The sequence below is a fragment of the Oncorhynchus gorbuscha genome, linkage group LG03, assembly GCF_021184085.1.
Source record: "Oncorhynchus gorbuscha isolate QuinsamMale2020 ecotype Even-year linkage group LG03, OgorEven_v1.0, whole genome shotgun sequence".
NCBI lineage: Eukaryota > Metazoa > Chordata > Actinopteri > Salmoniformes > Salmonidae > Oncorhynchus > Oncorhynchus gorbuscha.
This window is the reverse complement of record NC_060175.1, coordinates 38,656,782-38,671,656: the sequence shown is the minus strand read 5'-3', so window position 1 is coordinate 38,671,656 and position 14,875 is coordinate 38,656,782. Positions and strand designations below refer to the sequence as shown.

Below are 14,875 nucleotides of genomic sequence, written 5' to 3'. Positions count from 1 at the left end.
TCCTTTCTCTCTCCCTCACGCTCTCCTCCTCCCCTCTGCCTTTCTCTTTCTTTTTCATTCTCCTACTTTCTCTCTCTCTTTTTCATTGTTTATTGACAGAATCAGGAAGATCTCCTCAAAAGGGCATTGGATAGCATGAACAAAGGCAAATCATCTGGATGGGATATTATTCCTCCTGAGGTCTATTACATTAAAAAAAATAATCAGAGACAGCAGAGGTTCAAACTGTTTTATTTATTTTATTTTACCTTTATTTTACTAGGCAAGTCAGTTAAGAACACATTCTTATTTTCAATGACGGCCTGGGAACAGTGGGTTAACTGCCTGTTCAGGGGCATAACGACAGATTTGTACCTTGTCAGCTCAGGGGTTTGAACTCGCAACCTTCCGGTTGCTAGTCCAACGCTCTAACCACTAGGCTACCCTGCCGCTCCAAGAACCCACTTCCTACTTTTAAATATAAAAATGGATTTGATCAATCTAAACTATGCTACATTTTATCTCTGGGACACTCAGGATGACAAATCAGAGCAAGACTACTGAATGTAAGTACATTATTTACCTTCACAGGTGAATGTATCAACCAGTTGCTGTGATAAAAGTGTTTTGTTGTTGTGCGCTCTCCTCAAACAATAGTATGGACTTTTTTCACTGTAATAACTACTGTAAATTGGACAATGCAGTTAGATTAACAAGAATGTAAGCTTTCTGCCCATATAAGACATGTCTATATCCTGGAAAGTTTGCTGTTACTTACAACATAATTCTAATCACATTAGTGCACGTTAGCAGCAACTGTCCCGGTTTAGGGACACCGATCCCCTAGAGTTAACAAAAGGTAAGGATGCCACCCAGTGTTTTCACTATCGCCACCTATCTTTGATAAACACAGATATTAAACTGTTTTCTAAAAATGTTGTCGTCCCCTCTCAACACTTACCAAAATTGATCCGCACGGACCTCGGTCGACTTTACATATCTTAGATGCTTCATCAGAAACAACTGTATTATCTCTCCATGCAGAAACAGCTTTTGATAGATTAGAAAGTTATATCTCTGGTCTGTGTTGGAACATATGGGAATTGGCTCCAATTTGATTAAAATGATTAAAATGCTATATGCCAATCCCTCAGCTATAGTTATAACAGGCAATATCTGCTCCATCCAGAATCACAAGAGTCCGCAGACAAGGCGATCCAATTTCACCCTTGCTATTTTTATTATATATGGAACACCTGGCCCAGGCAATTCGTCAATCAAAGGAAATAACACACATTCCCCTCAAATCAATTGATCACTTCATCTCATTATATGCAGATTATATTTTACTATATCTAGACTAGTGGTCACCAACCGGTCGATCGCGATCGCTGGTTGATCTCCAAGGCATTCCTAGTAGGTTAAACATTTCTGCAAAAAAATGATAAAGGCTGCATTCCAAACACTTAACAGACACACCCTCTCCCCTCAGCCCTCAAATTAAGTGGACATTTCTGATGATGTTTCATGATGTCTGACGAGTTTACACTTGCAGGGCAAGGGGCGAGGGAGGAAGGAATTCATTTTAAGTGGACCGCCCCTGCCCTGAAATTCGTCACTCGGTAGCTTGAGGGTGCTTTATATGCGCTACAGTCAATTATGATTGCATGTCTACTTATATTAACTATATAATTATTAATATACGCCTACTGTATGATAGATAGCAAATTAGTTAGCTTACTAACATTAGCCTGCCTAGCTGGAACTTCTGAAGAAGGAAAATGTTCTATTTCTACAATTTCCAAAAGCTAACCAAACAAAAACATCATTACCTTTGTGAGACGTGTTTGTGCATGAGTAGCACAATTTCAAACTTATTTACATTCATTTTTACTTATACTTATACGTTTACTTCTCCATATTGACCTTGAGGTTTTAAGTTTTGAATGTACAATCATCGCATATTGAATTATGGGGTGTTTCAGGCCCTGAAGTGAACATATGTCACACCCTGATCAGTTTCGCCTGTCCTTGTTATTGTCTCCGCCCCCTCCAGGTGTCGCTTGTTTTCCCTGGTGTATATATCCCTGTGTTTCCTGTCTCTCTGTGCCAGTTTGTCTTGTATGTTCCAAGTCAACCAGTGTGTTTTTCCCAGTGCTCCTGCCTGTCCTATTCTCTTTTACTAGTCCTCCCGGTTTTGACCCTTGCCTGTTTTCTGGACTCTAACACGGTGAGACGTCTCCTGGGTGTTTGACCATGGGGCAGGGGTTTCCAGTACCTGGTTGACTGGGGGGGTTATGGCCCGGAGGAGAAGTGCTGGGTTACAGCTAGAGACATCCTGGATTCAGCCCTCATCACCAACTTCCACCGCCGACACCCCGGTCAACCAGGTGGCGTCCCACCATGCTCCTGCCGTTTCTCTTCTCTTTTACTAGTCCTCTCGGTTTTGACCCTTGCCTGTTTTCTGGACTATACCCGCCTGCCTGACCATTCTGCCTGCCCTGACCTTAAGCCTGCCTCCCACACTGTTCCTCCTGGACTCTGAACTGGTTTTGACATTTTGCCTGTCCATGACCCTTCTCTTGCCTACTTCTTTTGGACTAATAAATATCAAAGACTCAAACCATCTGCCTCCCGTGTCTGCATCTGGGTCTCTGACTGACGAGCAACCCTAGTTGCTAGGGGGGTTGGATGGAGAGATGTTGGCTGGGTGGGGTTGGGGGTGGAGTCCCACTTCTTTTTTGTTAGCTTTTTCTGTTATTATTACTTAAACTCTGTATATATTACTTGACACTTTTTTGTTGAGTGGCAGCCTATGGGTACATGTTTTCTAAACTTAAACATTTACATGGATAATGTATCTGTATTCCACCCCCCTCAAAAAATGACAAAACAAATCAAACTTGGTCATAAATAAGAACAGGAACTTCACTTGATGAGAGAGAGAAACAAAAAAATGAGGCAACAACAAATTCAATCCCTTTTAGACAACTTCCTGGACAAAACATTTCGCTGTAATAGTGAAGGTGTAAACTTGGCAGTAGAAAATCTAAACAGTATATGTGACCTCTCGGCTTCCCTATAAAATAAAAAAATGTCAAACAAATAACCGAAGAAAGATAACGTCAATTACAAATGGTTCAATGAAGAATGTTAAATCCTAAGAAAGAAATTGAGAAACCTATCCAACCAAAAACATAGAGACTCAGAAAACCTGAGTCTACGCCTTCACTATGGTGAATCACTAAAACAATACAGAAATACACTACGGAAAAAGAAGGAACTGCGCGTCAGAAATCAGCTCAATGTAATTGAAGAACCGATAAAATCTAACCCCTTCTGGGAAAATTTGAAAACACTAAACAAACAACACAAAGAATTATCTATCCAAAATGGAGATGTATGGGTAGACCACTTCTCCAATCTTTTTGGCCCTATAAAAAAGAACAAACAGCAAAAACATAAGCATGATAAAATACAAATCTTAGAATCAACTTAAAGACTACCAGAACCCACTGGATTCTCCTATTACATTGAATGAACTACAGGACAAAATACAAACCCTCCAAGCCAAAAAGGACTGTGGTGTTGATGGTATCCTCAATGAAATGATAAAATATACAGACAACAAATTCTAATTGGCTATAATTAAACACTTTAACATCATCCTTAGCGCTGGCATCTTACCCAATATTTGGAACCAAGGACTGATCACCCCAATACACAAAGGTGGAGACAAAATTGTCCCCAATAACTACTGTGGGATATGCGTCTACAGCAACCTTGGGAAAATCCTCTGCATTATCATTAACAGCAGACTTGTACATTTCCTCAGTGAAAACAATGTACTGAGCAAATGTTAAATTGGCTTTTTACCAAATTACCATATGACAGACCACATATTCACCCTGCACACCATAATTGGCAAACAAACCAAAACAAAGGCAAAGTCTTCTCATGCTTTATTGATTTCAAAAAAGCCTTTGACTCAATTTGGCATGAGGGTCTGTATACAAATGGATGGAAAGTGGTGTTGGGGGAAAAACATACAACATTATAAAATCCATCTACACAAAATTGGCAAAAAACCCCCACATTTCTTTCCAACGGGCTATGGGGTGAGACAGGGATGCAGCTTAAGCCACACCCTCTTCAACATATATATCAACGGATTTGCGAGTGCACTAGAACAGTCTGCAGCACCCGGCTTCACCCTATTAGAATCTGATATCAAATGTCTACTGTTTGCTGATGATATGGTGCTTCTGTCACCAACCAAGGAGGGCCTACAGCAGCACCTAGAAAAGAGCTATTAAAATTCTTCAACCACCTAAAAGGAAGCGATTGAAGCTGTAGAAGAGTCCCCTAAGCAAGCTGGTCCTGTGGCTCTGTTCAAACACAAACAGACCCAACAGAGCCCCAGAACAGCAACACAATTAGACCCAACTAAATCATGAGAAAACAAAAAGATAATTATTTCCAATGTGTCAACTATAATTAACAAAAAAACAGAGCAAACTAGAATGCTATATGGCCCTAAACAGAGAGTACACAGTGGCAGAATACCTGACCACTGTGACTGACCCTAAACAGAGAGTACACAGTGGCAGAATACCTGACCACTGTGACTGACCCTAAACAGAGAGTACACAGTGGCAGAATACCTGACCACTGTGACTGACCCTAAAACAGAGAGTTCACAGTGGCAGAATACCTGACCTCTGTGACTGACCCAAACTTAAGGAAAGATTTGACTTTGTACAGACTCAGTGAGCATAGTCTTGCTATTGAGAAAGGGCGTCGTAGGCAGACCTGGCTTTCAAGAGTAGACAGGTTATGTGCTCACTGCCCACACAATGAGGTGGAAACTGAGCTGCACTTCCTAACCTCCTGCCAAATATATGACCATATTAGACACATATTTCTGTCAAATTACACAGATCCACAAAGAATTAAAAAACAAACTCAATTTTGATAAACTCCCATATTTACTGGGTGAAATACTACGGTGTGCATCACAGCAGCAATATTTGTGACTTGTTGCCACAAGAAAAGGTCCACCAGTGAAGAACAAACACCAATGTAAATACAACCCATATTTATGTTTGTTTATTTTCCCTTTTGTACTCTGTATATAGATGTAATATGACATTTGAAATGTCTTTATTCTTTTGGAACTTCTGTGTGTGCAATGTATACTGTTCATTTTTATTGTACATTTCACTTTAATTTGTTCAATTTCACTTGCTTTGGCAATGTTAACATATGTTTCCCATGCCAATAAAGCCCTTGAATTGATTTAAATTGAGAGAAAGATTCTACAAGTATGGGTAGCTGAAGCCCAATATGGCGTGTGGGTGTGTCGAAAGGAGGGCACACTTACAAAAAATAAAGGGTTCTTCGGTTTATCTCTATTTTTATTTATTTTTATTTGATTTATTTCACCTTTATTTAATCAGGTAGGCTAGTTGAGAACAAGTTCTCATTTGCAACTGCGATATGGCCAAGATAAAGCATAGCAATTCGACACATACAATAACACAGAGTTACACATGGAGTAAACAAAACATACAGTCAATAATACAGTAGAACAAAAGAAAACAAACAGTGAGTGTACATGAGGTAAGATAAGGAAATAAATAGGCCATGGTGGTGAAGTAATTACAATATAGCAATTAAACACTGGAATGGTAGATCGGCAGAAGATGAATGTGCAGGTAGAGATACTGGAGTGCAAAGGAGCAAAATAAATAAATAAATACCAGTATGGGGATGAGGTAGGTAGATAGATGGGCTGTTTACAGATAGGCTAAGTACAGGTGCAGTGATCTGTAAAATGCTCTGACAGCTGGTGCTTAAAGCTAGTGAGGGAGATATGAGTCTCCAGCTTCAGAGATTTTTGCAATTCGTTCCAGTCATGGGCAGCAGAGAACTGGAAGGAAAGACAACCAAAGGAGGAATTGGCTTTGGGGGTGACAGGTGAGATATACCTGCTGGAGCGCGAGCTACGAGTGGGTGCTGCTATGGTGACCAGTGAGATATACCTGCTGGAGCGCGAGCTACGAGTGGGTGCTGCTATGGTGACCAGTGAGCTGAGATAAGGCAGGGCTTTACCTAGCAGAGACTTGTAGATAACCTGTAGCCAGTGGGTTTGGCGACGAGTATGAAGCGAGGGCCAACCAACGAGAGCGTACAGGTCGCAATGGTGGGTAGTGTATGGGGCTTTGGTGACAAAACGGATGGCACTGTGATAGACTGCATCCAGTTTGTTGAGTAGAGTGTTGGAGGCAATTTTATAGATGACATCACCGAAGTCGAGGATCGGTAGGATGGTCAGTTTTACGAGGGTATGTTTGGCAGCATGAGTGAAGGATGCTTTGTTGCGATATAGGAAGCCGATTCTAGATTTAATTTTGGATTGGAGATGCTTAATGTGAGTCTGGAAGGAGAGTTCACAGTCTAACCAGACACCCAGGTATTTGTAGTTGTCCACGTATTCTAAGTCAGAGCCGTCCAGAGTAGTGATGCTGGATGGGCGAGCAGGTGCGGGCAGCGATCGATTGAAAAGCATGCATTTAGTTTTACTTGCGTTTAAGAGCAGTTGGAGGCCACGGAAGGAGAGTTGTATGGCATTGAAGCTCGTCTGGAGGTTAGTTAACACAATGTCCAAGGAAGGGCCAGAAGTATACAGAATGGTGTAGTCTGCGTAGAGGTGTATCAGAGAATCACCAGCAGCAAGAGCAACATCATTGATGTATACAGAAAAGAATAGGATAACTGTTTTGGTGCTAGGTAGAACCCTTTGCAGAGGGTTCTACCTAGAACCCTTTATGTAGGGTTCGTCATAGAAGCCTCTATAAATGGTACTACCATAAACCCTTTTATCACCTAAAGGTTTTTCTAGAACTCTCTATGAATGGTTCCACCAAGAACCCTTTTTATCTTTTAAATGTTATTCTTAGATCCCTCTATGAACGGTTCAACCAGCCTTATTAGCACTTTAAATTAAAGTCTTTATGACTACATACTGTATATCAAAAGGCCTTTCTTTGAGGGCCTAATTATACCCTAACAATGGTGTTAGGAAACTCCTGGTTTACAGGCCACATCAGGCCTGCAAATCACATTATGCACACTTGCAAAGTGATGTGTACTTCCTATTGGAATCCAGCCAGAGTGAGGATATCCAGCAATTAGAACTTTTAATCACCCGCAGCCTGAATTCAGAATGGGAAGATGGATAAATGAGACTACCTAAACCAGGGGCATCAAACTCATTCCTTGGAGGGCCTAGTGTCTGCTGTTGGTTTTTGTGTTTTCCTTTCATTTGAGACCTAGACAACCATTTGAGGGGAGTTATTTAGTAATTTGTGACCTTAATTCATCAATCAAGTACAATATAACGCTCGTCCTCTTCTTCTGACGAGGAGTCGCAAGGATCGGACCAAAGGTCAGCGTGGTACGTATTCATGACGATATTTATTCAACTCAGAACACTAAAACAAAAATAACAACAAGAATGATACAAAACGAAACAGTCCTGTCTAGTGACATACACAAAGACAGAAAATAAACACCCACGAAACACAAGTGGAAAAAGGCTACCTAAGTATGATTCTCAATCAGAGACAACTAACGACACCTGCCTCTGATTGAGAACCATACCAGGCCAAACGCAAAAACACAACATAGAAAACGGAACATAGACAACCCACCCAACTCACGCCCTGACCATACTAAAACAAAGACAGATCAAAGGAACTAAGGTCAGAACGTGACATACAAGGGAGGAGCGAAAACCCGCTGACACTTGGCCCTCCGTGGAATGAGTTTGACACATGTGATTCAAACCATCTAACCTGGAAGCGAATGTCAAGGGTGACAGTCACATATACAACGCATACTGGCAAATGTACAAACTCATACTACTCAACGATGCACCAAAAAAAGAGCCTATTAGTTTCCTCAAAAGCAAACAAAGAACAGCTCCATAATCATATAAATAAAATACACTGCACACATCATCAGTTCAACAGTGTTGAATAATACTGTTCATCTTTAAAAAGACTTTGTCTAAAATCTACTGACCGGAGGCAGCGGAGGAAAAAACCAAGGCACTATTTCAAAAATGAGAACCACCAATTAGCATCATGTATTGACCTTCACTAAACACATCATCATACTTTAAATTTTAAAAATTAAAAAAACTATTGTCAGTTTTATAACTGAATATTTACCATTATTTGTGTAAAAATAAAATACAACTCCAATACACACAACTCCAAACACTCTACGGTAATTGCTTGGTGAAAAAACAAAAACAATGCTCAATCAAGACCGTCTAACATATAGCAGAATGCTTTCGACACACCTACTCCTTTCCTTTCGACACACCTACTCCTTTCCTTTCGACACACCCACTCCTTTCCTTTCGACACACCCACTCCTTTCCTTTCGACACACCCACTCCTTTCCTTTCGACACACCTACTCCTTTCCTTTCGACACACCCACTCCTTTCCTTTCGACACACCTACTCCTTTCCTTTCGACACACCCACTCCTTTCCTTTCGACACACCCACTCCTTTCCTTTCGACACACCCACTCCTTTCCTTTCGACACACCCACTCCTTTCCTTTCGACACACCCACTCCTTTCCTTTCGACACACCTACTCCTTTCCTTTCGACACACCCACTCCTTTCCTTTCGACACACCCACTCCTTTCCTTTCGACACACCCACTCCTTTCCTTTCGACACACCCACTCCTTTCCTTTCGACACACCTACTCCTTTCCTTTTGACACACCCACTCCTTTCCTTTCGACACACCCACTCCTTTCCTTTCGACACACCCACTCCTTTCCTTTCGACACACCCACTCCTTTCCTTTCGACCCATCCACTCCTTTCCTTTCGACACACCTACTCCTTTCCTTTCGACACACCTACTCCTTTCCTTTCAACACATCGGGCGGCAGGGTAGCCTAATGATTAGAGTGTTAGACTAGTAACCGGAAGGTTGCAAGTTCAAATCCCCGAGCTGACAAGGTACAAATCTGTTGTTCTGCCCCTGAACAGGCAGTTAACCCACTGTTCCAAGGCTGTCATTGAAAATAAGAATTTGTTCTTAACTGACTTGCCTAGTTAAATAATGATAAAAAATATTTTCCTTTCGACACACCCAGTCCTTTCCTTTCGACACACCTACTCCTTTCCTTTCGGCACACCCACTCCTTTCCTTTCGACACACCCACTCCTTTCCTTTCAACACACCCCTCCTTTCCTGTCGACACACCCCCTCCTTTCCTTTCGACACACCTACTCCTTTCCTTTCGACACACCCACTCCTTTCCTTTCGACACGCCTACTCTTTTCTACTCCTTTCCTTTCGACACACCCACTCGAACATACTCCAGTCACCATATTAGGTTGCAGCTGCCCCCTTCTCCCCCCTCCTATTTGGCCTACTTCTCAGTGTTGTTCAGGCAGAGTGTGGAAGGTTCTGTCTGAGTCCACACACACACACACACACACACACACACACACACACACACACACACACACACACACACACACACACACACACACACACACACACACACACACACACACACACACACACACACACACACACACACACACACACACACACAGAGAGAGAGAGAGAGAGAGGAGGATCCCAGGAGATGGACCAAGGCCAAACAAACAGATGGTTTTGAATCAGATCCCTTTGTTTACGGTCGTCTCTGTGTTAAGTCTATTATGACAGACATGCTTGAAGAGTTACAGTACAGAAACCACTGAATCCCCAACTCTTTCCCTCTGTCCATCCTTCCATCACCCTCTCTCCTTCCCTCCTTCCCTCTCTCTGTATTTTACTGCCAGGAAAAGTAAATCACAGTATGACTTCAGGTCTGGAACTCATTTTGGCTCAGACACGCTGGGCAGCTGCTCCCCGGCTGCCTCTTGCCTTGCACATTTTTTACGAGCATAAAGGAAACCAGCAGTTGTAGTGGCTCTACTTCTCAAAACTCAGTAGATCAGCACACAGCTATTGTTGATTATCCAATTGTTGTCCACTATCATGGATATTTATATATTTCTTTACAATGTTACAACACGGCTTGGCACTGGTAGGGATGACATCATGGCGTTGGAGTTCCCAATTGACATGACAAAAGAGACAAAGATGCACGTAAACATACACACACACACACATACTGTACACACACACACACATACTGTACACACACACACACACACTCAATAACTGTGAGATTGACTTATACTGGCTTTTCAGGGAAAGGAATTTAAATGCCCTAGCTAATGATTTCACAGTCTGATCTACTATCTACGTTGCCACTATAAACACCCCTCCCTCCCTAAGAACAGTCTGAAATCAAATCTGTACAAATACCTAAAAGCAAGTACAGTCGTACAGAAACGAAATGCATTTTTTTGGGACATATCCCTAAGCCTGAACTTAGCAAACAGGTCGGTTAATGATTTATTATGTCTATGAGCTCTATTGTACAGGAGTTGATCCAATGTATTTAGCTGCTGTTGTTGTTCACTCACTTTACCAGAGCAGCATCAGTGAAGCTTCCAACAGTGACCAGAGTGCCCCACCTGGTGGCCAGAATATACTTTTATCTTAGTCTGGGTGTATTACAGACAGGGGGAGCCATTGGTTAACAATCCTCTCCCTGTTCCTCAGAGGATAGCAAGGCTGAGGCGCCACGTGTCATCAACGTCATCCTGCCTGATCAGCGACATCATTTCCTGCTGCCCCTTGGCTACATCCTGACGACGCTCCTCCTCCTGGCCTTCATTGTGCTCATCATCATCATTATTACCCACCGACGCAAGACCAAAGGTCTGAGCTCCTGTACTAAGACCTGACTAACTAACTTTGGATCTGTGTCTGTCAAGCTTTCTCTCTCTCTCTGTCAGTGAGTCTGAGTCAGCCTGTCTTCATCTCTACTGTGTTTTTGTGTTTGTGTTTCAGCGGTGGAGTTTTACCCACAGACATCTATGAGGTGAGAAACTTGGACACACACATGCACACGCTCGCTCGCTCACTCACTCACTGACTCACTCACTGACTCACTCACTGACACACTCACTCCTCTCTCTGTGATAGATCCAACAGGGGTGACATGGCCACCAATGAGTTTGAGATGGACGTTCCTGAAGTCAAGACGTGCAACCAGGAGGAGAAGAAACTAGGTGTGTGTGTGTGTGTGTGTGTGTGTGTGTGTGTGTGTGTGTGTGTGTGTGTGTGTGTGTGTGTGTGTGTGTGTGTGTGTGTGTGTGTGTGTGTGTGTGTGTGTGTGTGTGTGTGTGTGTGTGTGTGTGTGTGTGTATTCACTCCACTCTCTTCTGTCTCTCAGACTACAAAAACAACCTGCTGAGGGAGAAGGTTCAAATGTCCACCCTGCCCAAAGTCATCGACCTGGACAAAGGTAACACACACACACACACACACACACACACACACACACACACACACACACACACACACACACACACACACACACACACACACACACACACACACACACACACACACACACACACACACACACACACACACACACACTTAAACCCTCCATGTCTCTCATCCATATGAAGTATGCAGGGCCGGCTCTAGTCTTTTTTGCTTTTTCTTTTATTTTGTCATAACACACTTTATACAATTCTACTCATTTTGCCATGGAGCAGATAATAATTATTTTAGCAGTTTGAAAGCAAATTTCCTGCAATTCTACTCATTTTGCCATGGGGCAGATAATTATTTTAGCAGTTTGAAAGCAAATTTCCTGCAATTCTACACATTTTGCCATGGGGCAGATAATTATTTTAGCAGTTTGAAAGCAAATTTCCTACAATTCTACACATTTTGCCATGGGGCAGATAATTATTTTAGCAGTTTGAAAGCAAATTTCCTGCAATTCTACTCATTTTTCCATGGGGCAGATAATTATTTTAGCAGTTTGAAAGCAAATTTCCTACAATTCTACACATTTTGCCATGGGGCAGATAATTATTTTAGCAGTTTGAAAGCAAATTTCCTGCAATTCTACACATTTTGCCATGGGGCAGATAATTATTTTAGCAGTTTGAAAGCAAATTTCCTACAATTCTACACATTTTGCCATGGGGCAGATAATTATTTTAGCAGTTTGAAAGCAAATTTCCTGCAATTCTACTCATTTTTCCATGGGGCAGATAATTATTTTAGCAGTTTGAAAGCAAATTTCCTGCAATTCTACACATTTTGCCATGACTTATGCCATGTTAATGATATCTGATTGAGTGTGACTAACAAGATCAATGGGGGCCCCCTGGAGGTCAGGGCCCCTGAGCATGTGCCCTGCATGCGCTCGGTATTAGGCCATGATTACCACAAGTTTAGATAACTGGCGAGACTAATTTACCAATCTAAAAATTGTCTAATTGAGCGACTCTTAGTTACTGACAAAATAAGGGGAAACTGATGTTGCACAACAAATTTTTGAACTTACACAACACTAAGTGTAGAGTTTTTTTTAAATACACTGAGTGTACAAAACATAAGAACACCTTCCAACAAAAATATTTCTTTAACCCGTCTCCTCCCCTAAATCTATACAATTTTATCCCTTTTTCTCCCCAATTGTTTAGTAGCTATTATCTTGTCTCATCGTTTGGGAGAGACGAAGGTTGAAAGTCATGCGTCCTCCGATACACAACCCAACCAAGCCGCACTGCTTCTTAACACAGCGCCATCCAACCCGGAAGCCAGCCGCACCAATGTGTCGGAGGAAACACCTGGCAACCTTGGTTACCGTGTACTGCCCCCGGCCCGCCACAGGAGTCGCTGGTGCACGATGAGACAAGGACATCCCTACCGGCCAAACCCTCCCTAACCTGGACGACGCTAGGCTAATTGTGCGTCGCCCCACGGACCTCCCGGTCGCGGCCGGTTACGACAGAGCCTGGGCGCGAACCCAGAGTCTCTGGTGGCACAGCTGGCACTGCGCCACCCGGGAGGCCCTTAAATCTATACTATTTTGATGTGAATAGAACAAGTGACATCAATAAGGGATCACAGCTTTCACCTGGATTCACTTGGTCAGTCTATGTCATGGAAAGAGTAGGTGTTCTTAATGTTTTGTACACTCAGCACAAAATATTACATTCAATTTACTGTACATATATATATATATATATATATATGTTTATTTATTTATTACAATAGTCTCTCTCTCTCTCTCTTTCAGAGATGGAGAAGGTGTATTGGAAATGAGAGGGGAGTCAGCTTGCCGCTGGCTGGTCCAGAGGCAGACGCTACAGACACAGGTTGCATTCCAAACCAACACCTAGGCCCTCTGCTACTGGTGTTTCAGTGTACTGTAGGGATGTCCACTCTCCTCCACTAGTCCCACCTCTACATTCCACCTCAAGTTAGACCCTTCACTCACATTTGATAACCACAATGGGATTGTAAATCTTACTGTATGCTTCACAGGTGAAACAGTTTGAGCATATATTATGACAAAATGTTGTGTGGTTTTTGTTCGTTTTGATGTTCGGCAGGTTCATGCACACAAAACATTTTCTTGAGGCAAGTCAAAGTTCGGTAGTCGAAGTCTACACCCTTTTTGTCAGTGATTGGTCAACTGTACTACTTCTAGTAGGAATGGAAACTATTGAAGGGATTCTTGAAAGAAGTGTTTGTTGTAATTTTTCCACGCATTTTTTCATGTGACGAAGACCTCCTCGTCCAAAACGCCAATTTATTACAGATTTCTGGATTTATCTTCGTTAATTCTGACTATTTTGAGGAAGTGTATACTGGCTGTGTTGTTGCTTCGGCGTCTCGTGTTTTTTTTTCTTGTTTTTCAAGCGAAGGTCTTTTAAGGGAGTATGTGAGGCACAGATGTTTGCTTAACCTAGCCGAGTTCTAGGTTAAGCAAAGCGAACCTAGTATGTGAGGCACAGATGCTTGCTTAACCTAGCCGAGTTCTAGGTTAAGCAAAGCGAACCTAGTATGTGGGCACAGATGCTTGCTTAACCTAGCCGAGTTCTAGGGTAAGCAAAGCGAACCTAGTATGTGGGCACCTTTAAACAGTTAAACAGCAATACTATTACCTTCTTATTGTTACAATTATGTAATTGGTTGCAAAAACTGCTGTTGTGGGAAGGTATTTATTTACAAAGATGCACAGGGTTTAAATGACAGGGTTACCGAAGCCCAGAGCTTTTCCCAAGTTAGGATAGATGGTTAGGGTAACTCCAGTCCCTACCTGTGTTCTCTCAGCACCACTGAACCCTCTAGAGGGGAGTGAAGACCCTGACTTCTTCAGACAGCATTACACGCTACAGATATGAGTTATCCTTAGACACAGACCTAGGATCAGCGTACAATCCCAACATTAACCATTAAGAGGGAACTATGCAAAACTGGCCATAGATCTGTTGTCTACAGGCAACTTGATCCTACTCTGCTTCACATTCGCAACTACAGTATATACAGTAGTTTTTCATAAAAACCTATTGTGAGTGATCATACTGCCATCACATGACTATATTGGTGTATTGTACAGTCACCTTTTGACTGACTAGGTCGTCATTGTAAAATATAACTCATTTTCAATGACTTACCTGGCTAAACAGAGAATAAAATAAAGTGATACAAGTGTAATTTTCTAATAAATAAGCCATTGCATTGCACATTATGAACTGTTTGTATTTGTGTACTCTGATGCTTTATGTTACTATTGTATTGTTTCGTTAATGGACCGAATCCCTTATATCCGTTAAGTTGACACTTTCCTGTATCATGTCTCCTTGTCTGCGTAACAAATAGCTTATTGGGACAATAAAGATCTACTCTACCCAACTCTACTT

General features: G+C 42.1%; 1 protein-coding gene across 1 annotated transcript in view; it reads left to right on the top strand.

Annotated features, from left to right (window-relative positions):
• LOC124031355 (matrix remodeling-associated protein 8-like) overlaps nt 1–14,872 on the top strand; it is a 27,978-nt gene extending 13,106 nt beyond the window's left edge. The window contains exons 8-12 of the mRNA XM_046342469.1: nt 10,698–10,856; nt 10,989–11,019; nt 11,124–11,209; nt 11,374–11,445; nt 13,246–14,872. Coding sequence (XP_046198425.1) covers nt 10,698–10,856; nt 10,989–11,019; nt 11,124–11,209; nt 11,374–11,445; nt 13,246–13,271 — 374 coding nt within the window. The 3' untranslated portion in view covers nt 13,272–14,872. The remainder of the gene's footprint in view (nt 1–10,697; nt 10,857–10,988; nt 11,020–11,123; nt 11,210–11,373; nt 11,446–13,245) is intronic.
• Nucleotides 14,873–14,875: the final 3 nt, after the last annotated feature.